The 26,614-nt window shown below is 48.3% G+C and overlaps 1 protein-coding gene across 2 annotated transcripts in view; it reads left to right on the top strand.

Moving 5' to 3' along the window:
- The window catches only part of SNX15 (sorting nexin 15), a 563,181-nt gene that overhangs the window by 427,832 nt on the left and 108,735 nt on the right, over positions 1-26,614 (top strand). For both annotated transcript variants that reach the window (XM_069645084.1, XM_069645085.1), the window contains one exon: positions 6,047-6,181. In XM_069645084.1, the coding sequence (XP_069501185.1) occupies positions 6,047-6,181 (135 nt within the window). The remainder of the gene's footprint in view (positions 1-6,046; positions 6,182-26,614) is intronic.

Here is a 26,614-nt window from a genome sequence, read left to right on the forward strand (position 1 = left end):
GCGATGCATTTAGTGATCTCAGCCGGGTTAATCAGTTCTTTCCCATTCTCATCTTTGACTTTATGTACAGCCCTATCTGCTCTTTGGTTTCACAGGCGTGCGTTCAGCGTAGTATGGGCCTTGCACCCCTCTCATAAAATTAGTTCCAAAAACAGAAGCTGGATTAACCCTTTGTTGTGCCATATGTCGGTTTATTCTTTCCATTCTGATATTTGTCAGAATCTCATTGTTAAGGGCAGTTTGATTTTGAAGGAGCAGTTCTTTCTGGTTGATTTCTTTTTTCAATGTAGATTCCCTCAGCAACCTGGTTCTATTCCTAAAAGCCCCCTCTGCTATACAGACACCCCGGAATGTGGCTTTGGCTGCTACCCAAACGTACCCAATGTGAGTTACAGTGTCATTAGAGGTAAAATAATTTTTTATCTCATCAGTGAGGGTGTCCCTGAACATCCCGTCCTTGTTGAGAGTGTCATTACAAACCCATCTGCAATCTGTCTGTGGAGGTGGGACCAAATCAAGTTCCAATAGACACATTTTATGGTCAGACCATCCCACAATCTCAATAGATGCCGTGAGTCTTGCATATTTGTGTGTGGGTTCTAGTAAGACGTAATCGATTCGTGAATATTTCAAGTGTGGCAGGGAGTAAAAGGTAAATGCTCTTTTCTGCGGGTGCATCTCTCTCCATGTGTCGATTAGGTAATAAGCTTTCAAGAGATTGGGGAGTTTTTCGCTGCCTGAGCACAGTGGAGGCATTGTCCCTGCCTCAACCCCGCCACATATTAACAGGCCGGTTTCCATCCGTCCAAAAAAGTAAAAAGTTCCCTACGTAAGGCAATTTGGTTTTGATTGTGTGCGTATGTCGAGCAAAGAGTCGTTGCGTGCGATCTCACGATCCCATTAACCACAATGTAGCTCCCTTACTCGTTTATATAAACCTGTGTTATTTGGCGACCTAGGCACTTCCTATACGAGATACCCACCCCTCCTCTTTTGTGCTGACCCGACGCCCACAGTACCCCTCCCAATTTAAACCCTTCTCCCCTTTTGAATTTCATCTCTTGAACAAACAACACGTCTAATTTGGAGCGTTTGAATACCCTCATTAACATAGAGAGTTTTTAACATTAAGTGACCCAAACCTTATCAGCTTGTGTCATAGTCACATGCCAATTGCTTCATTTTTGTCTTGGTTGCTCGACAAATACGCCCATTAATCTCATACAGAGGTGTACAGTGCTTAAGGTCTATATGTTTACATGGCTGTTTCTCTCCCACCAAATGTGTGTTGCTGGTAGTGTTCTTATTTACCTGATGTGAATTCCCACCCCCTCTTCAAATACGATTTTCCCCCCACCCCCACCCAATGAAGAGTACCTCCATCGACACTTCACTTCTAACAGAGACACCCTAGAATAAAAAAGACCACACTTCAGGCAACATAAGTCTGTCTCATTTTAAAAAGGTGGGAACACATAACCACTGTATTTTAAGTATTCACAAGCAAACATAACATCATAAGGACCGGAAACAGGAGCATGCATAGTGAGGCTTCTCTTGCCCATCTTGAACCTCACCACTCCTTGTAGGCCTGTCTTAACAATTTAAGATATTAAAAGTGCTGCGCCAGTCACTACCCCCAGGCTGGACTCAGAGAAAAGAAAAAAAGAAAACCCTTTATTTATCAAGCATTCACCATGTGTTTTAGCCGTCATGGAGTGTTGAAACCTTTATACTTCCTGGAGCCTTGTGCACGGCCTCTCCGTGGTGAAGAGGTCTTCACTTTGTCAATGGGACCCTGAGGCATACGCACATCTTCCTGGCTTGTTCCTGGAGTACCTGATCACAGGCTTCTAAGACCCCTTGAGCTTCTTCCTCTGAAGTTATTCGATAATCCTCTCCACCATGTTCAAAGTTTAATGAAAAAGGAGAACCCCGATCTATATCGAACTCCCTGCTCTTGCAGCTTAGTCGTGAGTGCGCGCAGCCTTTTTTCGCTTGAAGAGAGTAGTCGCTCACAAGTCAATATTCTGATGCTTGATCCTTCAAATTCAATACTTTATTTTTTCCCGTGCTATTTGTAGAATGTCAATTTGTTTTGTTTAAAATAGTGACACTTGGCAAGGATGAACCTCGGGCCGTTCGCTGGAGCCCCAGCTCTATGAATTCTATCAAAATCTGCCTGCGGAAATTGGGGGGGGGGTGTTCAAAAAGCCAACCGATCAGGGCCTTCACTCGTTCCTCCAAGGAAGATGAGGACTCGCCTGGCTTTTCATTTAGGCCCATTATGCCAATGTTGGATCGCTGTTCCCTATTTTCAAGGTCGTCCATTTTTGGCAGAAGTTTTGCAGTCTGAGTTCTGTGCGCGGGTCCAGGTTGGGATTAGGTGTGCACGTTATAATTTCATGTGAAGTCAGTGGTCTTTACAGTGCTAGCAACCTTTGTCGTGTATCCAGTTGGCTTGCCAAGGGACAACTTCAACCATGCAAATGATTTGCTCTGTGTTCAAATGCTTTTCACCCTTGCAGAATCATACCATTGTGTGTAGCTTCTCAGAGTGACTCACTTTGCAGTGAAAGAGAGTGGTCTGGGGTCTGCGTGGGATCCCCCGTCCCCGTTCCCCGAGACAAAGAGAATACTTTTTTCCTTAGGGTGCTGAAGTTCTCAGTATTTACCAATGGTGTAATGGGCGTTAAAAGTCGGCGCTGCACCCTGTCTGCTCACAACACTATCCAACGGGCCCACTGCAAAGGTGCGCTCAAGTAATGCACTGGGTCGCCGCCACAACCGCTACCTTGCTGCCCAATGTCAAGCAGGTGTTCACACTGCAGGTTATGCGCGCCGACCACTCTGTCTGATAAAGCGGGAGCTGTTTGTGGTTGATACTGCCTGCTCTGTGCGCTGAAATAAGCATATCTATTTTCTTCTGTTGTAGAGCAGTGGTTGTTGCAGTCCAACGCTTACCAAATACTCATAGCAGATTATCATTTTACAGCTCCTCCTTACCACTTCTGCTCCGTGACATGTGGGAACGTTCCTGCGCACAGCCGAGGTCCCAATGTTCCACGCAGTGTGCTTGCAAATTGGGCCACTTCCTCTATGTTTTCGTGGCGTCTGTTTCTCGCGCCCCATCATCTCGGGCCTCATCCCAGTCCTGGCAGCGTTCACCTGGTTGGAGGGCACTGTTAAGGCTCTGCTTCAACCTTGGTATGCTTGAGGGAATCCGACTCCGTTCGGCGATGCTTGTTTGTGACAGAATGCAAGATTTACAGATATTCCCCCATTATGCTCTGCCCGGTGAGAGAGACGACGGCTCAAGCTGCCATATTGTCTCCGCCCCATGGTGGTCTCCCAGAACATTTAATTTTGACAGACATTCTGACAGCTCACTAAAGTTTTCCTAGGTTGAAGCAGGGCAAGCCCCTTAGAAGTAGGGAGAGAGAGGTTCTTAAAGTTGCAGAATAAAAGTTTGTAGCCAGAAAATGATCCCTCCTTGTCAGTCTCCTACTACACCTTCACACCGCCCACCTCCCCAAGGCACAAGGAAGTCCCGCCAAAACCTTTTTTTGGTCCAGACATTCTGAATCTGTGGATGTAGAGTCCAATCTCTCAAAAGGAAAGGTTATTGCTTTAGGTAGATATTTGCTTCAATTACAGTGCACTTCCATTTTTAAGGCTAGCACTTTCATTCTGATTTTTGTACTGTAAAGTTAGTTCACTCCCTTGCCCCAAAACCATAACCAAAACGACTGCACTAGCTTTCCAACAGATTTATCCTGTGGAGCAGAGAGCTAGTAGATGTAGTATGTATAGTCTTGGTCTACGTTAGGGTAGCCAGATCAGGGGAGATTCTTGGAAGGAGGGCAACACATGACGCCATTCACAGCAGGACTGAAGTCTCTTACTCAGCTACTGCCTGCGTTGCTTGGGAGCGTTAGGGCTTATACCAAAATCCAAGATGGTGTGAATTCCTTGGTAGCCTGACATGGTGTATTGTTAAGCTGTCTGATAAAAGGGAAAGGCTGCTGGAAGAACTACGTTTTGAGGGCATTCCTGAAGTTGACGATTATACAACAGGGTACGCGGGGCAATGCAAGCAAGTGCAGAAGAATGTGAAGGGTCTTCATTTGCGGTCAGGATCAGAAGAGATGGACCAAGGAGAGGAGAGTTTACTAAGAGGAGAAGGAGGTGTGGGAGACTGCTGGAGTATAGAGAGAGGGAACGTGAGGTGTTTGGGTCTGAGAGGCTGGTACCAATTGGGGGGGGGTCAACTGTCGGAGTAGAAGGAGGGAGTTGAGCGTAGCGATAGGTGGAGGGGTTTTGTGAGAGTGTGTGATAGAGAGAACTGGAAGGCAGGAGGGTTCAAAGAGTAGAGGCAAGTGTAGTAGTGGGAGCAAGGAGTATTGGATAGAGGGAAGACCAGGGGAGGGGAGCGAGAGAGGGAAGACCAGGAAGCTGAGTGTAGGGAGAGGGGACGACCAGTTAGAGCGTGAAGATGGGCAAAGTGGGAGAGACCAGTATGATCAGGGGAAGGAGTGTAGAGCGAGAAAGTGACAAGAGGGGTGAGAGAAGTCTGTAGAACCTGTGGAGACAACCATTGAAAAAAAAAAAAACAGAACCATCAGGCAAAACCCATCTGGTCTCTTTGGAAACCTCTGAAGGGGAGACAGTTATTGAAGGCCCCAGCCTTTTGCAGCCCGCAACCCCCTTTAGGGTAAGTGAAAGACACAGCCAATAGGGATCTCCTAGCTGTAATATATAGAGATTAAAAATGCATTGGGGTGTTAGGAAGCTTGGTCTAGGGAGGTGGGATCCAACTTTGCGGTTGTGTTAATCGCCAGGGGCCACCCTTAGTCTGCTGGTAAACCCAATTGATTTTTAGTTGGAAAGTACCTAGTTCTTTTTTCTTATAAAAAGGGTGCAAATTAGTCCTTGTTGTGCAATTTTGGATCCAAGTGTGTCACAAGATGTATTCTTCATCTGTCAATTTCTTAGGAGGGGCAAAGAAGCATTAGTCAAAATCCTAAATCTTGGAGCGGTCATTTGAGGCACAATTTTGTCCTAGTTTTTTCAGAAGAGAAGATGAAGTGGTGGTGCCCTCAAGGGGGATACCATTTTGGAGCTGTATGCTCGGTTCTTGAAGTCTCCTCTGAGATGAGCAATCAGTGATGGAGAAGTGAATAAGACCAGGCAAGATTGAGGACATGCAGCATGCCTGTCAAAGTTGTATTCTAAGTATCTTAGCAGTGGAGATAAGAGACAACATTCCCGTCCCTTCTCATTTAAAGGGTATAAGTAAGGGCATTCGACCTGTAGAAAGGTTATACCATAAGGGCTGTTCATTTAAAAATGTGAACACATGCCAGGAGTTATTTTTTATACCAGTGGTGACACACATGAAACAGAATCTCAGCTGAAGGATTGAGTAGGGAGTTGTGATTTAAACCCTTTGAGAGCTATAGTAACCCTACATGTACATCCTAATAAAGTAGCCAATTGTTCCATTGGGGCATATAAATATATCTGAATACATGGAAGCCATCTTATTGGTCCAACAATGTTTTAACTACCTCAAACGGGCATATGGTTCGTAACCCTGCATGTAGTGCCAATCCTTGGCATTGTGAGTGCGCTTTTACAGCGCAACACTGAATTGACTGCTATATTAAAGCTAGAGGCCCATTACTAAATACTGGTATACAGCTGTTTGTAATCAATTCTCAGTTTGCCTAGACAATCCTCAGTTTGCCTAGACAAGGAAAAGATGTGCAGTGAAGCAAAGAGATCTGCTCAGGATCACACTGCATAGTCCAAGTTGAGGTCAGAATCCCGGTTCCCTGCTTATGATGTCTACAACTTAACCACTAGGCTTCATCTCGTCTACAACCCCACCGCTGGTGTGCTGCTGTGAGCTGCATTAAATGGCCATGCTTAATTTGGAAAATGGTGTTTGAGTACACTAGGTGCCACCTTGCACTTTTTGCAGCTGTAGCCTTAAACAGTGAAGTGATATTTGAAAATGGTATCTGACTTTTTTCTTCTACAGGTGAGATTCTCCCAACAGATGCATCTGATGACCTGGACCTCCTGTTCGACTGTGGGGTGGATGAGCCTGTGTCACCCACACACTGCCCACTATCAGACAATGAGCTGGCCCTCTTTGATCCGTGCTATAAAGATGGTGAGGAGGCATCTGCATGAAGTTATACTACTTTCTGCATGCTATTTTTAAACCTTTCTTCTGTCTTTGGGTGTTCCACAAACATGTTACTGTATCGGGATCTCTGACAAGGTAGCAGGGAAGGAAATGCTGCTGACTCACCACCCCAAGACTTTTCACTTTGTTGTCACAACTTTGTAAGCATGATTATGTCACTTTTTTTGAAAATCTTGGTGAATTTCTTTGAGATCTTGAAGTAATTAAATGCTGGGTACTACTACCAAGTTGAGGGTATGTTTGGTACAATACAGCATTTATAACATGCCTATTCACAGGTTTTTCAAGGCGCAACTTACTGACTCATCTCTGCTACACCCAACTAAGCTGAGAATATCACCCTCACCACACCCCACTATTAGGGAGTTTTATTTAAGTTCACCTATGGTAGGGCTATAAAGGACTCTCCTCTTCGTGTACTGGGCTCCAACTCTTAGCTTGGGCCTGGACTACCCAAAAGGTCTGGTTGCTATTGGTGAGCAGCCAGGCTTAGTCTAGGAGGAAGAAGAGCTGTAGTATAGTAGAACACCCTTTGGTCAGACAAACAGTCAAGAAGACACTTACACACGTGTAGTTATATAAAAATATTATTATTTATTAAACATTCTAGGCAATTTTAAGTTCACTTCTCGAATCAACTTGAGAAGTTCACTTAAGCTTCTCCTAATTTGAAGTAAGTTAGAGAAACTTGTATACATGTATACAATAGGGCTCTTGCCGTTGTAACTCAATTAAATGGTATAACTAAAGTTGCAATGCAGGTAAGTGAAAGAGTTTCTTCAGGTTAACAAAAGTATTCCTCAACCAACAATCATAAAATGAACATACTGGTGAGTGAAATAACTTGATACACACTTGTAGAATAGTTTGAAGCAATTCAAGGTAGGTAAAGCACTTGGCAAATAATACTTGGAATTACTGGTTCAAGGAAGAATGAGTGAATATAAACCAAAACAGACCAGGTAAGACTTGCATTCATATTCACAGAGGCCTTAGGCTTTAGCAGTCCTTCCTTATCTATGCATGAGTGTCTCAGAGTGAGGTTGGGGGGCAAAAATAAGTAAGGCAGCAGCTGTAAAGAGTCAAGAGTTCCAGAACATGATTTGTTGCAAGTAAGTACACTTTCTTTGTTGGGGGAAAAGGGTCAGGGGCTACAGAAAAGGCTCTCTGTAGGCACTTAGGCATTTGTCTTGCGTGAAGTCTATGGGCAAACTCCCGAAGGCATGAATCAGCACTCCAGCAACACAGGAGCAGCAAAGCAACTCTAGGTAAGTTCTTCCAAGCGTCTCACAGCACCTTAAACATGAAGAAGAGAGTGATATGATAAGTAATTTATAACGCGCCTGTGCACAAGTGTTTCTAGGCGCGACAAGACAGGGAAGACAAAACAAACAATCTTACTAGGCCTTGTGTCATTTAGATCGTGCTGGTGTGATCACGCAAAGTGCGGGGTTGGAGGTGGAAAGGGGGGGAAATGCAATCGGGGCAGCATTCCTCTCAAGTAAGGGCAGCCAGGGCAGCGCGGCTCTGGGAAAGTGCAAGAAGGCAGGGGACTGTAGAGTTACAGTTATAGCCCCTAACTGCGCCGCAGGACCAGCAAGATCTGTGATGTGAGGAGAGAGCGAAGGAAGAGGGTGGCCAGAGTGAGAGAGGGAAAGCAGGCGTCCCAATGAGAAGGATCTCAGCCTTACTGGCATTAAGGCAGGGATTGTTGGAGGTGCACCAATCCTGAATCGCGGATAGACAGTCAGGACTAAGCAAGAGAGGAGGCTGAGGGGAGCCAGATCTTCACGGGTGTTCAGGAGAGCAGTTTCCGTGCCTCTGGCTGCTCTGATGCAAGACTGATGGTCATGGAGACAACCAACAGGTTCAGTGTGGAGAGTAAGCTATGAGATGGCCAGCTTTTCCAGGAGTTTGCCCAGGAAAGGAGTGATAGCGATCGGGCGATAGTTTGCCGCACAGGTAGGATCGGCAAAAGGCTTTTTAAGCAAGGGGTGCACAAGGGAGTGCTTGAGGAGAGAGGGCAAAGTTCCAGGGGCAAAAGAATGATTGCAGAAATCGGCCAAGGCTGGAGCAAGGGTGTCAATGTGGCCCTTGATGGTTCTGGAGGAGCAGGGGAGCACCTGTTTGGACGACACTTTCATAGATCGGACTAGTCTAGACACCTCGTCAGGTGTAGTCAGAGAGAAAGAGGAGAAGGGAGGCGGAGAGGGAGAGGCGGCCAGAGGGGGGCTGAGAGAGGGAGAGGTAGAGGTAGAGGTAGAGGTAGAGGGAGAGGGAGAGGAAGAGAAGAGGACAGGATGTCCTGAGTTTTAGTGGTGAGATGAGAAGCCAGAGATGTACAGAGGGCCTAGGAGGTAACAGGAGAGGTGGAGACTGCAAAAGGATTGGCCAGCTCCTTGCAGATTTTAAAGAGTTCGGCTGTGTTGTTAGAGGCTGCATATAGACGCATATAGACGCAGGCTTGGATGTGGGCTCTCTTCTTGGACATGACAGAGAGTATGTAATGCCTTTGTGGCAGGCAGCAGCACAATGCTTCCACGATGCACCAGCAGCAGACCCGGTCACTGGATTCTTGTTCGGGCAGACTGAAGAAGGGACACTGGATGGTTCTTTGCAGCAGCAGTAGATTGGAGAGGCTCTCAGCAATGGATTCTTCTCGGTTCTGTGGTTTTGGTGCCCTTTTCAAAGCACCGATGAGGATCGATTATTGTCCGGTAGATTCAACTTCCTTTCTCGGCCCAGCCTTCTGATGAGGGGACTTTATGGAGCGGGATCTTGCCCCTGGTGTTCTGGAAGGAGCCCACCAATGTTTCTGGAGCATTCAATCTTCGGAAGACGATGCACTGCACACTGGCCACAGGTCCCAGGGTATTGGCGGTTTGCAGCCGGTAAAGGTCACAGCTTGTCGTATGATGGCTCGAAATGCAGGTCCTCTTCACACTGGTTGATCCCAACAGTCTAAGGGAGGAAGCCGTCTGGATCAGAGCTTCCCTGTCACTTGGAAATGAGGGCTGGAGCATCCTGCAGGGATGGCTCTGGCGGTCCCTGCAGGTTGCTGCAGACGTCCTTCTCCTCTACGGAATGGGTCTTCGAGTGGTCGACTCTGGCTTCAGCATCAAGAACCTCACCTTTTGTGCAGGAACCCAGTTTCTCAACATGCATGCTTTCAGGACAGCCAGCCTCCCAGTTGGAATTGGCTCTAAGCAGGCACACTGGAGGACAAAGACCTAGAGTCCTCCCATCTTCCTGTCCTCCCTGACACACTGGCCCCTTCGGGCAGGCTTCACAATGGAATCCCGGCGAAGAAAAAAGACACACAAGGACCTCCCCTACCCAGCACTGCAGAAGAAGGGCCAAAAAAGAACAAACCATTGTGAGCTAGCAAAAAAAAGACCGGAACCATTTTGAATCAATGGTGTCCTATGTGTTCCTTACCGCAGCTAACAATGCAGCCTACGTTATAAAATTGATAGAAAAAGTATCTACTGCCACCAGCCACTGAGATGGATTTTTTACTTTAACCAAAAAGTTACAGGAGAATAGAAAGAGACACAGTGTTCCCTCAGCACTCACACCCGGAAATGAGCGCATGGGAAATGTACGCAATACAAAAATGTTGGTACATTTCCCATGCGGTCATCCATTGTAAAACAACCCCAAAACCATACAAAAACACACCAACCCACACCTCCAACACACTCCCACCACCCTACTTACATTTCCTTCCGAAGCGATGTGTCCCTGCAGAGCCAGTTCCCTTTCACTTCTGTGATCGGGAACCGACACCGCAGGGTCCTTTTTCTTTTCTTTCTTTTTTTAACTTTTGATGAGGTGAGCTACTACTGTATAGTATAGTGAGCTGGGTGTCGTGTGGGACACCCCTGCAGCCCCCGCTTTTTTTAAATGTTATTTTTATTTTGAGCAGATCAGCTGCAGGGGTGTCCCCGCAACCCCCGCTCACTATACTGTATAGTAAAAAGGGGCGCCCAAAGTACAAAACAAGAATGGGTGAGTGTGGGGAAAAAGGTTCCCACCCAATCATGAGTCGGAAAAGATCCATTAGTCCAGCAAAAAGTGCTGGGGGACTCGCCAGTTGAGGAGACTATCACAAACGATGGCAATTCTACCTAACACCTCAGGGAGACGTAGTCCACACTTTGCTGCAACAGTAAAATGTGTTGGTCACTGAATAGTAACAGGCTCAGCGCAGATATTAAGATGCATTTCCACAACCAGCCCTTTGGTAGTGCCCTAGGAGGCCAACATTGTTGTATGAATATGCTTATTGCCACCAAGTCTAGCCAAACTCAAACAAGGTAACGTGAGCTGAACAGTAAGGTAGACTTCAGGGGCTATGAGGTAGTTTGCAAGTGCAGTTAAGCATATCTAGTGACAGACAAATAGTCCACACGGAACTGCACAACTATACTAATTTTCAAAGGATTTAAACACTAAGTAGGTAAAACTTAAAAGCATGTCATACCACAGGTAAACCTTATGTGTAGGTTATACCACACTTCCTCCCACGTCCCATCCACTTTCCTCCATATTATATGGAAGTCCCTGGCTAGGGACGGGAACTGAACTTTTTTCCCCACAAAAAAAGCATATTTCCACTTTAAATTTAAGGGACACCGGTGCGTGGCCACGGGCGCATGCACACTCCACAAGCACCCCAAGTCCCCCCCTCCCCCTGAGGTGCCTCATCTCAGTCCTCTTTTCCGAACTGACAGGAGCGGACCTGTTCTCACAGTGCTCGTGGCAGTAGTTATTTTTTGGATACCCTTGGGTGCTTTCCCAAAACTTTTTGTTTTTTCATATGTATCACCGACATACAGTGCCTCAGTTTTTCCGGCGCTTGTCGGGTACAGCAGGATTCAGCAGGTGTCAGTCCTGCAATTGGGCCTTTTCGGCCTCTTATCCGCATGCGCTCTGTCTCTAGTGCCTGGGATCACACCACAGATGGGACGGTTGCATTGTGTGGACTCTGTGGTCATTGAAGAATCGGTTGGCAAGGTAGAGGGAGATCTTTTACAGGTCTCCTCCTGACCACCTCAAGGACTTACTTCGTCGAAAGACGAGGCTGTTGAAGGTAAGTACCTTGTTCTCTAAAGCACCCCACAAGGCAGATTCCCTGGACTCTACCGAGTAGGAGGGGTCATACTGATCCATCCACCAGTCAAGGTACCGAGGCTCACAGAGCTACCGTCCCACGGGCTGAAGGGCTTTCCGGCTCTACCGCACCCGCGACTGAGCAACCTCAGGGTTCCAGTACTGGGGTAACTCCCAAGAGGAAAAAAAGCTCTTCTACCTGGCCCATGCCTGAGGGAGCGTCTTTACGCACAGCCATTACTGGGCGCAAGCCCGAAGACGATATGCCTTCCGGGTCTATACCCGAGGTCTCCACCGGTACCGAGCGCTCGCTCGAGGCCCATAAGTGGCCTGTAATTGCAGGTGCTCCGCCAAGCACAGAGTTCCTGTGAATTCCTGTGGCAAGACCAGCAAACAAAATGGTGGCATCTGAAGACAAAATGGTGCCTAGTCGAGAGGCATTCTCTAGACCCCAGGGTGAGGAAAAGCAGTGCTGAAACACTGTTTGGCATCCGAGGCAGCGCAGGCAGCCTCCAGAACGAGGCCTGAATTCAGCCCGCCGAGTGGTCCTCCTTACAGACACCATGGTGCATAATATACCCCTCGTCCTCCACGTCGCTACGATACACAGAGGGGGTTTACTTAGACAAGGCAGGAGTCGGGTATGACACAGTCCCTGATGCACTGGTTGAAAGTGCATGTACGAGACAACGCAGCAGTTTAGCCCCAGCAGACAGGGCCCCGGTAGCACCGCAGCCTTTCAGGGTACCAGGACCTGCTCCAAACAATCCGCCTACAGCAGTGTCCGTCATCGCATCCTCTCAGGGAGACCATCAGTTGGGGATGGACAAGCAAGACACAGAAGAAGATGAGGACATGCAGGTCTAAGCATCCGCTAAAGCATTCCATGATCGAATGGAGGATCTTGCAGAGTACTTGGAGTTCCCCCTCTGCACCAAGAACAGCCCGAATCAGGGGTGTTGGAAGAGATATGTTCCTCTGCAAAAGGATGTGGCTACTCTGGCAAAGAAGGGGTGGATCAAGCCCCACACCACTCATCTGGTTAACAGGCAACTGGATGCTAAGTTTAGGCAGACAGGGGAGCGGGGGGGAGGGTCCTTTTAGTGTCATCTTACCCACAGCCACATTTCTCACTTATAGCAGAGGCATCCATCTATGCTAAGCCACAGCTCTCAGCAGCTTCTAGGTCTTTTGCCTCAGAACAGAACAGATCAACTCCCTAGGTCCTTCTGAGGATTCAGGGATTTCCAAGCCAGGCAAGCGAGACAACCAGAAAGATCTCCCAGCCTCCGCAGGTGCAAGTGGCAGCGCACAGCGCCAAATAGTTTCTTCCTGTCCCCCTCCTCAGCACCAGCCTCAGACATTAAGAAGCAATGAGAGTGACATCCAGGTCTGCAACATTCTGCATTGGTGCTGCCTATTTGCAGACTTCAATTGCAGAACCCCCCGCCATGTCTCCTCATCTCTTTCAGATAGGCTCTCCAGCACTATTGGCAGAAATGGCTTCACTGACAATGCAGTGGAGTAGGGACCCACCTGCACAGAGGGGCTTGGGTCACCATCCAGAAGAAGAACCAGGTGGGCCCAAGGGTAGTGCTAGGCCGATCTTACCTCAACCTTTTTCTACAAACTACACAAATTCAAGATGGTAACGCCAGCGCATATTGCGGAGATTGGATGTACTCACTGGACCTGAAGGTCACATACTTGTGTCTCCCAATATGTCAACCTCACAGACAATTCCTGAGATTCACAGTGATAGGAATGAACTTAAAGTACAAGTTCCAGCCGTTTGGCTTGAATTCAGCTCTGCGGGTGTTCACGAGGTTAGTGAACGTGGTGGCTTCACTCCTCTGGGCCAATGGACACCACGTCTACCCCGATTGGCTCGTCAGGGCCAGTTTGCCTCTGGCGGTGCACAGGACAATGCAGTGTCTCACGGACAGGCTTTTTGAACTTGGGTTTCCGATCAACTGTAAAAAGTCAGAGCTCACTCCTACCCAGTCACTGCTGTTCCTGGGTATCAGATGGGACACAGAGAGGCTAAGGATTTTCCCATCCCAAGAGATAGTCAGTGCCATTCAAATGGCAATGGGCCGTTTCCTCAGCAGGCAGGTAACATTGGCCTGGTGGTTTCAGCACTTGTTGGGCTTCATGGCTGCATTTATACTGCCAGTGCCCTATGGCATACTTAAAGTGAGGAACATTTAAATTCATCTGGCAAGGTCATGGAACAGGAGTTTGCTTCACAGTCCGACACAATTGCCATAGCACAGGAGTTGGTGTCAGACCTGCAATGGTGAAGGGTAGAAGCCAATTTGATGAAAGAAGCTCCTTTTGTCCAGCCGGATCCCACGGTGGTGATCGTGACACTCGACATTACTGGGCTAAAGGGACCACCCTAGACAGCTTCACAGTTCCCGAGGAGCAGCACCTAGATTTTCTGGAGCTCAGGGCGATTAAGTTGTCCCTCAGGGCCTTCCTTCCACTCATCAAGAGCAAATCGGTCCTCATAAGGACAGACAGCTCTACGTCCACGCGTTTTACCTGAAAAAACAGAGGGGAACAAGATCTCCTTGGGGAGCTACAGAAACATGGAGGCAGACAAGCTCAGCAGGCTGGGAGTAAAGAACTACGAATGGGAGATATGTTTGGAAGTCCTGTCCCATCTATTTGAAGCCTGGGGCCATCCAAGGGTGGACCTTTTTACCACAGCAGAAAACAGTGTGCTGCGTTTGCCTCCTGGATCGGCAAGGGCAGGCATTCCCTAGGGGATTATTTCCTCTTATCATGGAGCAACCTTTGGTGCTATGTGATTCCATCGACACCGCTCATTCAGACGGTCATGCGCACGTTCAGGAAGTCCAGGCGGTGCCACATTATCCTGGTGGATCTCCAGTGGCCATCCAGGATATGGTATTCTGTCTTGGTGCTCATGCCCAGTCAGGGTCCAGTGCCACTCCACACGATGGGCATCGGCTGCTCACGTAGCAAGGGGGGAGCGGTGGGTGATCCCACCCTGAGGACGCTAGCAGCTTGGTTCATGGGCAAATAAAGCTTAGGTACCTAGGATTGTCGGATGAGAACCTGGAGATAATCCAGAGGGCTAGGAAGAATTCAACCAGAAACCAATACAAGAGTAAATTGTCATGGTTTTGCTTCTGGGCAAAGAAGGGCAAGGTGGACCTAATGTCCTGCACTCTGGATCAGGTGTTCACATTTTTGGCACACCTGGTGCAAGTGAACATGTGCCACACATTTTTGGCGGCCATTGGACCCTACAGAAATCCAGAGTTTGTCCTTCTCAACGTCTAACCCTGTGGTAAAGAGACCTCTGTAGGGCTTATCCAGGTTTTATTCGCCCATCAAGCAACTAGCTGCTCTGGTTCATAAACCTTTCGAGCCAATGACCATGGCAGGTATCAAATCGGCCATGCTAAAGACTGCATTGCTAGTGGGGCTAACCTCAGCATGCAGGGTCAGCGAAATTCAGTCCTTGGTGGCATCGGAACCGTAAACAACTTTCACAAGGACAAGGTGGTATTGGGCACCCATCCGAAGTTCCTACCGAAGGTAGTTTCAGCTTTTCATTTAAATGAAAAAATTGTCCTACCAACTATCTTTACGAATCCTCAATCTGAGGTGGAGAATGCTCTTCATTGTTTAAATGTAAGGAGAACGCTCACATTTTACCTCAACAGATCTAAGACCATCCATAATTCTGAAGCTTTATTAGTTCTGTTTGTGGGTACTGCTCCCGGATTACCAGTGTCAAAGGCTTCAATAGCTAGATGGATGGGTGGCAGCCATGGCACAAAGCTACAGGCTGCAGGATAAACCATGTCCGGCGAATGTTTATTCTCACGCCATAAGAGTGAAGGCAGCAGCGGTGGCCTTCCAAAGGCATGCACCCTGGCAGGTGATAAGCAAGGCGGCCGCCACCTGGGCATCTCAGTCAGCTTTTTGCAAGCACTACTATTTGATTCAGATGCAGCGTTTGGCCAGGCAGTTCTGAGGAATCTCTTCGCATAATAAGACAGAGACACTCTACTCCTGAAGGGCTAGAATCTGGTGTAATCACCCAAACACTATGGAGGAATGGGGAAGGGACATAAGAGTAAGTAAAGGTCACACACCTTGGTGACCAATATACTCCTAGTCCATAGCCCTCTTTCCTCCATACAACCCTCCATCCTCCCACTATTATGTAGGCAAGTTAATTCAGCTGGCTGGTGTGCAAAAAGGGGGACTGAGGTGAGTCACCGCAGGGCAAGGCCTGCGGAGAGTGCATACGTCCGTGGCCGCGCCCCAGCGCACCATAAATGTAAAAGGGAAATGTGCTTTTTTGTTGGGAAAAAGATTCCCTTGCCGTCCCTAATGAGGGAAGCACATACACTATGGAGGAAAGGGGACTATGGACTAGGAGTACATTAGTCACTACGGTGAGTAACTTTTAATATATACACATATAGGTACAAAAAGCAGATCAGTAAATAAAAGCAATGACACTGTAGCAAGTAAAATGAAAAGAGCAGTGCAGTAAACATCTACCACATGCCCTTCTTTACAGATATGAGGCAGACACCCAACTTTCAGTCCTTCCCACGTACCTGAGAAGGGGTTGGGGAATAAGAAAGTCTCATAAGTTCCCTTACACAAACTTTGGCAAATCCAACAGGTTGGTAGAAAGATGTAGTTTAAAATCACCTTTTGCAATTAACTGGAAATTAAGACCTTTAGTGGTACACTCTCCATCCCACCGCACTAGGGTTTACCCTGGGGTGGCATTCTTGGCTAGATATTCACTGATCACAGCTAGGCAAGTGTGTGTTTGGGACTGGACTTTGCACCCAAACAATCTCTATAGCGGCAGAGCGGTATGAAAACTGGGAAGTGCATTTGAGCCACTTACTCAGATTTTCAGAGTGACTACCCCTGGGGTACTCAGTCACTGGGGACACTTCTGCCATTGGTTCTATTCCATTGATGGAGGTCCATGGGTTGCAGATGCAGTGGCTGAAGATGATGTCGGGATAAGGTGCAGCTAAGCTGTTTCCAGTACCAGGTTCTGGGATGACTCTGACAACTGGAGAGGCCAGACACCTGAGGAAAGCAACCACAGTAGGTCCAAGACACCACAGAAGGACAGCAGTGAAGAAACTCTGTTAATGGGTCAGCAGGTGAGATTTGTGGCAGAGTAAAGGTCCAGCTCCACAAGGGCCCCTCTTCAGCTAGAAGTGCAGTGACAGCAGGTGGGTTGATCTTATGCCACAAGTCGACAACCTTCAGGGTCCAAGCTCCAGATCGGGATGCTGAGCAGTGCCACAGAGAGGCTTTGTCTTGGTTGAGCAGCCCACAAAATGCAACACTTCCAACGCCCTGCACAGACAAGGGTATTTTTTGGTTGAAGCAAAAGTAGGAGATCTTCACTGTGATGTGGGTGGCAGTTTTGGTTGTCCCTGGCAGCAGTTTTCAGAGTATTCAGCGCAATCTCCTCTTATTTTGTAATCTTGGTCCAGTGGCCGACCTGAGAAATAGCTGCAGGTCTCCTCTTCTTTTCCCAAATTCAGGCTGGGGGCTGCCCCAGCCCACCAATGGCTAGGATCTTTACAATTTAAACAGGTAAGGGCTGTTTACTCATGGACCGTCCCAAACCCCACATCTGCCCAGCAAGAGACACTTCCTGGCATGGATTTGTATTGGGACCAGACCGTTCACTCAGACAAAGGCATTAGCTCGGCAATCCAAGCAGCATACTGGGATGTGCTTTACCTTGTATGGTGTTTCCTAACTTGAGAGGGTAGGAAGACTGCCAGAAAGCAAGGTGGACAAAAGACAGGACTTAAATCACCTGATGCAGGATATATGGAACTCGAAATGGCATTACATAGTAAAGAAAATGTGGTGCACTACTGAAAAATGATTAAAACACGGTTCACTGTTGCCTCCTGTCCTAGCCACATACAAAATGTTAAAGGGATGTTAAAGAAAATATAGGGAAAGGGGATATAAAAGTACATCTGCGGCAAGTCTGTGTAAGGTGCTAAGTTGAAAACAATACAGGAAATCGTAAAAGGGGTCAGTTCCACTGCACTGGTAACCTTATCGACTGACCAGTGCCCCAAAATAAATGAGTTCAGCAAGTAAAGTGAAAAAATAACTTGCCTCTAAAGTCAGTTTATGGTTGAAGATGGAACAGATAGCCGTATGTCCCGTTGATGTCAATGGAAAGAAAGTTGCAAAATCAAAATTATTTCTTAAAAGCAGAAGTTCCCCTTTCACCTTTAGTTTGACAAAGTTCTTATTCTGCATGTGCATAGACAATGGGAGATATCACAAATAGCCAACACACTCCTCTTCCCTTGCTTGCTTGTTTCAACGATCTTGAGGTCTTCCTGTTACATTTTGGACATTCTATCCATTGTCTGTCCTGGTTGAATCGGAGGGGTGCTGCTTGGCATAGAGGTGGTTGAGTAGATATTATTGACCATATATGCAAACTGAGTATATATGGAGCTAGTCCAGAATGTGAGCTATGAATAATAATTTAAGATTGGTGAATTAAGTAAAAGTGCCAGTGGAGGCAGGAGAGTGCTGGAGCGATGTGATCATATTTCTTTAGGCAGAGAAACATTATTGCAGGCACATTCTACATGCATTGCGGTCTCTGGGTAAGTCATGCCAAGGTTGGAACTTTTGCCATATTTGAGCCTGGAAGAAGTAAGGATGTTGACAATTGTAGGAAGGTCGAGCAATAATAGAAGAGAGGACCTTTTTCTGTGCTGGCATATTTTTATTAGTTACCAATATTTCAAGGTCTAGGTTGGTAAAAAGCCTACATGAGCTAGGGGATTAACCTACCAAAAAATGAGTAGTAGCTCTGTAAACCAATGTCAAGGATAGGATAATACAAAGTGAGATGATTGCAGTAAACATAAGTCGAAGTTGATGGTGAGCAGACATTTTCAACCTGCTCTTGACATTTCCTTTAGCTTCCTAACTAGCCATGTGCTTATAAAAAGAAATGTACCCAATTCCTGGCCATCAAAAGCATCCATAAACCCAATCTATTGAGGCCTGTCCTTAGTCTGAAACTAAACACAAAAGATAGTTCCCTGGGCAATTTCCTACTCATAATTCAGACATCTCCGTCTTCTCTTGGCTCTTGCTTATTAACGTCAAACCTCCCTGTGCTCTTTGTTTCTTCTTACTTTATTAAGACCTGTCCACAATCTCAGTTTCTTCTCCAGACCTCTTCATGGTCTCTCAGTTTCTTATTAACACTCTGTTTTCTCAGATGCTGGATGCTTTTTCTTCTGCCTTTGGGGTTGGAGTGGTGGCTTCCTAGTGGTGTCTTCCTTCCGTCAACGTTGCACACATTTGTTTCATATAGATGCAAAGAGTATTTCTTCCCCCTCAATCAGGGTCCTTGTCAGGCAGTCAAAATGAGCTCCCACCTTCGAAGGGGCAGGCGACTTCTCAAGACTCTTTCTGCACAGTCCAGTCCTCTTACCCTCCAACTTCCTCCATGATTCTGTAAACCTAGCTGTGGGCTCCACCTCCTGCAAGCCAATGGTCCTTGTGGCTTGATCTCTATCCTGTATGTGGCAGAGCTGCTGCTGTACAGCTGCCGGCAGGTAGACTATCTCGGTCCAGGTAGAGGTCTCCCTATGGAACTGTAAGTAGCCCGCCTGCTTCCTCCGGTCTGTATCATTTGATTGCCTCCGCCCGTCCCATTTTATACACCCCGGGAGGTGTGTCTGTCTGTAAGCCAGTCTAGGATTTGTCTTTACCTTCGGTGACTCATCTCCGGTTCTCCCATTGGCCCCGTTTCCATTGTTTCCCTTAATGTCTCTTTATGCGATTACTGTCTTCTCCAGCTTGGGGTCTGGCATGGATTCACATGCTGATGAATATTCCCTGCCGTCAGGCCGGGAATCCTCGGTTTCAGTTTGACTTACAAACTGTCTTTCGAAGGGATTGTGTCCTCCGACGTATTCCTTATCTCAGATATCTCTTTCCAGCTTTGCTGGCCTCGGAAATTTTTTCTCTCTCTAGAGGGCGTTGCGCGTCAATGTCCGCCGAGTCGATGTCCCTCGACAGCCGCCGTATCGACGTCGACGTCATCCTGCCTATAAAGGCCGCGCGCAGCGTCCGTTGCTTAGTTCTGTTTTTCCGCGCTTACTCAGTGCCTCGGAATATCGTTGCTCAGTTTCGTAGAGAATTATTCCTATTTCCTCGAGATATTCGATCCATACTCGATGGCTTCCTCGTCTGAACCGACGACCCCTCGGTCCGGCTTTAAAAAATGCCGAGACTGTGGAAAAAAGATGTCGCTGACTGACCCTCACAGAGTCTGTCTGTGGTGTTTGGGAGCTGAACACCATTGTTCGGAGTGCGAGGACTGTATGTCAATGACAGCTAAGGCCCTGAAGGAGCGTAGGGGGAAGCTGGAAAAAGGTAAGACTTCTAACGCTTCTTCATCCTCGACGAAGTCGAGACATTCGTCTCCTCGTCACCATTTGCGCTCCAGGTCTCGAAGCGGGTCCCATCACTCCTCGAGATCGAAGCACTCGAAAAGGAAATGCCGAAGATCCCCTTCTTCGTCCTCCTTCCTCTGTTTCACCTAAGAGATCCCTTGCCCCACGAAACATAGTTCCCGGGCTGAATGGGAGGAATTCCGAAAAATATGATGAGCGTCTTCGAGAAAGCGGCCTCGACCCCCTCGAAGACTGCCGAGAGCGATGCTCTGGTCGAAAGACCCGAAGGTCCAAAACGCCGCGAGTCGCAGTACCCGGCGAAGGAAGTTTCTCGAGCGCGTCATGAACCCTTGAGCAAAGCAAAGACCTCAAATCCTTCTTCGAAGGTGCCGTCGACGAAGGTTCCGTCGACGTCGAGGTCGGTGTCTTCGACGCCGTTGTCGAAGGGACCTTCGACACATGGGTCTGTCGACTCGACGCCATCCTCAACACCGGCGTCGACGCCAAGGAAAGTCACGGTTGCAGCGCACCCAGTGGCTATTCCCAGGTCTTCGATGACGATGTCGCTGAGATTGTCGACATCCTCAAGCAGAATTCCAATTCTATCGAGGACCTCGAGGCCTCCGCCTTTGTTTTCAACGCCACGTTCGAAGCCTTCGACGTCAGCGTCGACGACATCGACGTTTTCGAGGCCGATTACAACAAGTTTGGCACTCTCTGCCTTGGAGATGGGTTTCACACCCTTTGTGAGTTTAGACCAATTGAGAACAATGTCCTCAATTATGGAAGGGGGAGAACTATCTGACCAAGAAGAGACATTTGAGTTGCAGGGATCTGCAACCCCAGTTCAAGAGGAGTTATCCTCAGAGGAACGCAGATTGAAGGAACTCCATGATTCCTTACATGAGGCAAGTGGTTTAGACACTTCCCCAGAGGTGGAGTTCGCTAGGCCAGACCCGGGGGAGCATGCTGAAACCCCTTATAGAGCCTTAATGGCCAGGATCACAGAATTTATGGGGTGGTCAACACCTTCACAGGCTTTCCAACAAGATGACCTCACGGATATTGTTGACAAAGGTCCACAGGAGGATCCTGCAGTACCTTTTCATAAAGCTCTTCAAAGGAAAATCATGACGAACTGGGAAACCCCAGATGTCGTCCCGGCAGTAAATAAAAAAAACTGTCTACTAAATACAGGGTATCTTCTGCAGACCCAGAGATTTTGTCCAAACACCCATCCCCAGAAAGTCTGGTGGTACAGGCAGCATCTTCTACTGACATCAAGACTGCTTACCCTACCGTCCCACAGGACAGGGACGATAAAAAATATGGCTAAGAAAGTCTTTTCGGCATGTAGCATGGCGTTAAAATCTATTAATGCTACTTGCACCCTTGCTAGATTTAGCCATACACTTTGGGAGTGTGCTTCTACAGCGGCTGACTGCATCCCGGAGGGAGAAGAAAGGGAGGCGTTCCTAAATATCATAAAGGACGGTAAAGACGCTATGTGCGAATCCCTCCAGACGGGCATTGTTTCGGCTGACAGTATCAGCAGAGCAATGGCGGCAAGTACAACAACCAGGAGATTTGCTTGGTTGAGAAAGTCTGGTTTTGCCCCAGATGTGCAAGCCAGGCTCTTGAACATGCGATTTGATGTCTCTTCTTTGTTTGGGAAAAAGGCGGATGACAGTTTAGAAAAACTGCAAACATCAAAGGCAGCAGCAAAATCCCTAAGCGCTGCAATCCGTCGGACACCTTTTCGTCCCACAGGAACCTCTGCGAGAGGCAAGTCCTTTCGCTTCTACTCCGCATTCGGAAGAGGTAGAGGACGACCGGCTCAAAGGGGACAAAGTAGAACTACCCGAGGTGGACGGGGTAGATATTCAAAAGCCGCAGCAACAGCAGGTGCCTCTTTACCATCGGCATCTGCATCAGCCGCCCCAAAACCACTCTGAGGACTTCCCTCACAAGACACCTGCAGGAGGCAGGTTAACTCAACATCTGGCGGAATGGCAGGCTATCACGTCAGATGCTTGGGCATTGGAGACAGTTGCACAAGGTTACTGCCTGCCTCTCCTACGCATACCTCAGAGTCATCCACCGGGGATCAGCTCTCAAAAAGCTCCAGATCCGCTCCTCTTGCAGGAAATTTTAGACCTGCTAGAGAAAGGTGCCATAGAACCGGTACCTGTAGCGGAGAGGAACAAGGGCTGGTACTCCCCTTATTTTCACATTCCAAAGAAAGACGGAGGAATGAGACCCATCTTGGACTTGCGAGAATTGAACAAATTCCTCAGGAAAGACAAATTCAAGATGGTAACTCTTTCTCAGATCCTTCAGGTCCTTCAGTTCCAGGACTGGTTGGTATCTCTGGACCTTCAGGACGCTTATTTCCATGTGCCAATCCATCTCAAACACAGGAAATACCTGAGGTTCGCAATTGGCAACTCTCATTATCAATTTCGAGTGCTGCCATTTGGGCTGACCTCCGCCCCGAGGGTCTACACCAAGTTAATGTCGGTAGTGGCTGCAAGTCTAAGGAGGGAAGGGATTCACGTCTACCCCTACCTGGATGATTGGTTGATCAGAGCTGTATCTTTGGAACAAGCTCAGATCCAGCTAAATCATGTTTGCCACTCCCTTCACAGACTGGGCTTCTCCCTCAATTTAAAGAAGTCACAAATGATACCATCGCAGAGACTCCAGTTCATCGGAGCGATCCTGGACACTTCCCTGGGAAAAGCCTCGCCACCAGAGGTGAGGGCTCAAGATATTCTACAGATGGTTACCAAGTTTCAAAATGCCCAACGTCTCCCAGCCTTCGACTTTTTGAGGTTGCTAGGCCTCATGGCATCCTGCATTTTCCTAGTGCCAGAGGCTCGCCTGAGAATGAGATCCCTCCAGTGGGCACTGAGAACTCAGTGGTCACAATTCTCAGGGAGAATGACAGATCTTCTTCAGGTTCCCGACAGGGTGGCTCGAGACCTCCTGTGGTGGGCCTGTCAGGAGAACATTCTGAAGGGAGAGCAGTTTTGGCAACCCTGGCCGGAGATGACAGTAGTCACGGATGCCTCACTCACGGGGTGGGGAGCCCACGCCAACGACTTGACCATCAGTGGTCGTTGGTCTCCATCGGAGTCCAGACTACATATCAACCTGTTAGAGCTGAGGGCCATCAGACTTGCGCTGAAGGCTTTTCTGCCATCTTTACAAGGAAAGAATGTCCTGATAATGACGGACAACACAGTGGCCATGCATTACCTCAACAAAAGAGGAGGCGTAGGATCACTACCTCTGTGCAGAGAGGCGATGCAGCTCTGGTTTTGGGCAATCCAAGAAGGAATCTCTCTATCAGAAGTTCACCTAGCCGGAGAGAAGAACTTGACAGCGGACGCTCTGAGCAAGCAGAGCACAGTCTCCCACGAGTGGGAACTAGCTCAGGAAGTCCTTCAAGAGATCTTCGCCCTTTGGGGAACCCCTCAGGTGGATCTGTTCGCCACCAGTGTCAACAGGAAGTGCGATCTGTTCTGTTCAAGGGAATTTCCCCCGAGAGGAGCTCTAGGAGACGCGTTCATAGTGGACCACCGGTCCCTGTCATTCCTCAAATGATCAGGAGGTTGAGAAGATTCCAGAAAACCATGATCCTAATTGCCCCGGATTGGGCCAGGAGAACATGGTACCCGGACCTTCTAGACTTGTCCATCTGCCCTCCAATTCGACTTCCACTCAGAGAGAATCTGCTCTCACAGAAGGGAGGTCAGGTTCTCCATCCAGACATCAAAACCCTCAACCTTCACGCTTGGCTTCTGAAAGGCTGAGGTACAATGATTGGGACCTCCTTGATGATGTTATGGAGGTGTTGCTTTCGGCAAGAAGGCCAGCAACAAAATCTTTATACCGCTGCCGTTGGAACAGATTTTGCAGCTGGTGTAGGGATAAGAATATCGATCCCTTTTCATGTGGTACACCAATGGTTTTGTCTTTCCTACTTTATTTAGCGAATTCAGGCCTTGAAGTTGGCACCATCAAGGGCTATCTCGCAGCGCTATCCATCTTTAAGCGCACTGCGGAAGAACCATCCTATTTCAAGTTACCCTTGGTAATACAGTTTCTAAAGGGGTTAACTAACGTTTATCCCCCAAGACCATTCCAGGTTCCCCTATGGGATTTAAATTTAGTCCTAACTTTCCTGATGGGCACACCTTTCGAACCACTCCACTCTTGTTCATTAAGGTTTCTTACCCTTAAGACTGTTTTATTAGTAGCACTTACATCTGCTAGAAGGGTGATCGAGTTACAAGCTCTTTCTTGTAAACCCCCTCATACAATCTTTCACAAAGACAAAGTTGTTCTGCAAGTGAAGCCTAATTTCCTCCCAAAGGTGGTTTCTGAATTTCATATCACACAGAAGATTACCCTTCCATCTTTCTATCCTCCTCCCCATCCGGGGAAAGAGGAAGAGAGGTTACAGAGGCTGGACCCAAGAAGGGATTTAAGTTTTTACATTAGTAGACTGGCTAGGATAAGACTAGCAGACCAGCTGTTTGTAGGCTACGGAGGTCACAAGCTGGGGTTACCGATAACTAAGCAGACCATTTCCAGATGGATCATTTTAGCCATTTTGGAATGTTATAAACTGGCAGGAAAAGAGCCCCCTCAAAATCTTAGGGCTCATTCGACCAAAGGTATCGCAGCTTCATCGGCCCTCAAAAGAGGAGTGCCGGTTAGAGACATATGTGCGGCTGCCACATGGTCGTCCGTCCATACCTTTACACGGTTTTACAACTTGCATTCCTCCTCCAGTCAAGAGACTAGGTTTGGAAGGGCAGTATTGCACTCTATTTATCAATAAGAGGAAGCATGAAGTCAGTACTCCCACCTCCAATAACGGAATACTGCTATGGGAGCCTATCTAAGATAAGGAATACGTCGGAGGACACAATCCCTTCGAAGAACAAGTTACTTCTTACCTTGTAACGTTCTTTCGATGGGATGTTCCTCCGACGTATTCCTTATCGACCCTCCCATCCATCCCCGCAGTACTACTTCCCTTGTTGTTGCAGTTTACGCTCCTTCAGGGTGATTAGTCTAGTCCAGAAAGAATTATTGTGGGCTACAAAACAGAACTGAGCTACGGACGCTGCGCGCGGCCTTTATAGGCAGGATGACGTCGACGTCGATACGGCGGCTGTCGGGGGGACATCGACGCGCAGCGCCCTCTAGAGAGAGAGAAAATTTCCGAGGCCAGCAAAGCTGGAAAGAGATATCTAAGATAAGGAATACGTCGGAGGAACATCCCATCGAAAGAACGTTACAAGGTAAGAAGTAACTTGTTCTTCTCCGCTAAACCAATCACTCGTCTGGCAGCCATCTTCAGATTTTTACCACATGTTCTAGTGTTGGGAGTCCTCGTCTTTTGCTCCTTGAGCTTTTCTGTAGTTGTGCGCTATTCTTGGTCAATAGAGCCTGTGTCTCCTTTCGCTCCTTTCAACGGCAAGCAGGGATCAATTTGTCGGCGTCATTCAATGCCCCTCAAGGGCAAGCATCGTCGAAGTTTCATTGAAGATTCCAGAAGGCCATTGGGTCTACACCGCATGTAGGAGGAGGAGGAGGAGGAGGAGGCTACCTCTTTAAGCTCTGCTCCAGCTGCGGATTGAGAAATGTGTTTATAGAGGACAAACACCTCCAGTGCCTCAACTGTCTCCATCTGGACCACAGGGAAGCGGATTGTGAAATCTGCCTTGGTTTTTCCAAGTAAACCGTCAAGGATCGTCACAGTAGGTTGGCGGCGTGGCTCAATGCCATGGCCTCTACCCCATGCAGCAAGCAGGGGCATGCCTCACCCAGGACCAGTCGGTCCCGGGAGCGGGCTTCAAAGTCCTTTGAGGACGCTCCATCCGTGTGGGGCCCAGAAAAGGCGAAGCATCACGTGTCCCGTTTCCATCTGGATTGCCGTGCAAGTGGGTCCTGCAATGAGCAGGGTGCGCTCATCTTCACAATTTGTCTCCATTCATCACTCCAGCTCCTCCTCGAAGAGGAAATCGGCTAACCCAGGGAAGCTGCGAGATAAACAGTAGAAGGCACAGGGAAAGGTGTCCGACCTGCCCCTGAAGGCTCAGGCGAAGTCATCCTCGACGATCAAGCTGGTGGCAGCCACCCTCTCGAAGGCAAAATGGGCTGAACCGGTCCAGGGATGCCCCGGCGGTGCCCAGAGTATCCCTGCCCCTGAGGCGGGAGACCTCGGCCAAGCCAGTGCAGAAGACGCCGGAGAAGAGGATGCCATCCCTAAGCCCTAGACCGAACCCTCAGGATGCAAAAAGGGGGGTGGGGGAGAGGCCTCAGCCATGCTCCAGGGCACAGATATTTCTTCCTCGGAGGAGGAGGACCTGGTGTCCTTTCACACGGTCCCGTAGGACGTGGGGATTGATGACGATGGCGGAAACGCCAACGATGAGGGCGCTGGGCTTAGCAAGCCTACACCCCCGACACCTACGAGGGATGTATCGATGGACATCCTTTCAACCATCCACACCCTGCTGTCAGAAATCCAGCAGAGAATGCCGACAGCGCAACCAGCGACACCGGGCCAGTCCCCGGCAAAGAAAAGGAGACCGCACCCTACACCGCAGCATCAACATCTGCACATGCCCCCCCCAGGGATATGGGGACGGACACGGCAACTACAGAAATTGACGTTTCTCTGCCGCCAAGGGGTTTTCCACCGGGCGAAGTGGGTTTGTTCCTTGCCATGGTATCCATTTGATGCCAGAAGAGACTAAGAAAGAAGGTTTCCTTTTTAACG

This window comes from Ambystoma mexicanum, chromosome 2p (genome assembly GCF_040938575.1).
Source record: "Ambystoma mexicanum isolate Mex_15411 chromosome 2p, UKY_AmexF1_1, whole genome shotgun sequence".
In the NCBI taxonomy this organism is placed as follows: Eukaryota; Metazoa; Chordata; class Amphibia; order Caudata; family Ambystomatidae; genus Ambystoma; species Ambystoma mexicanum.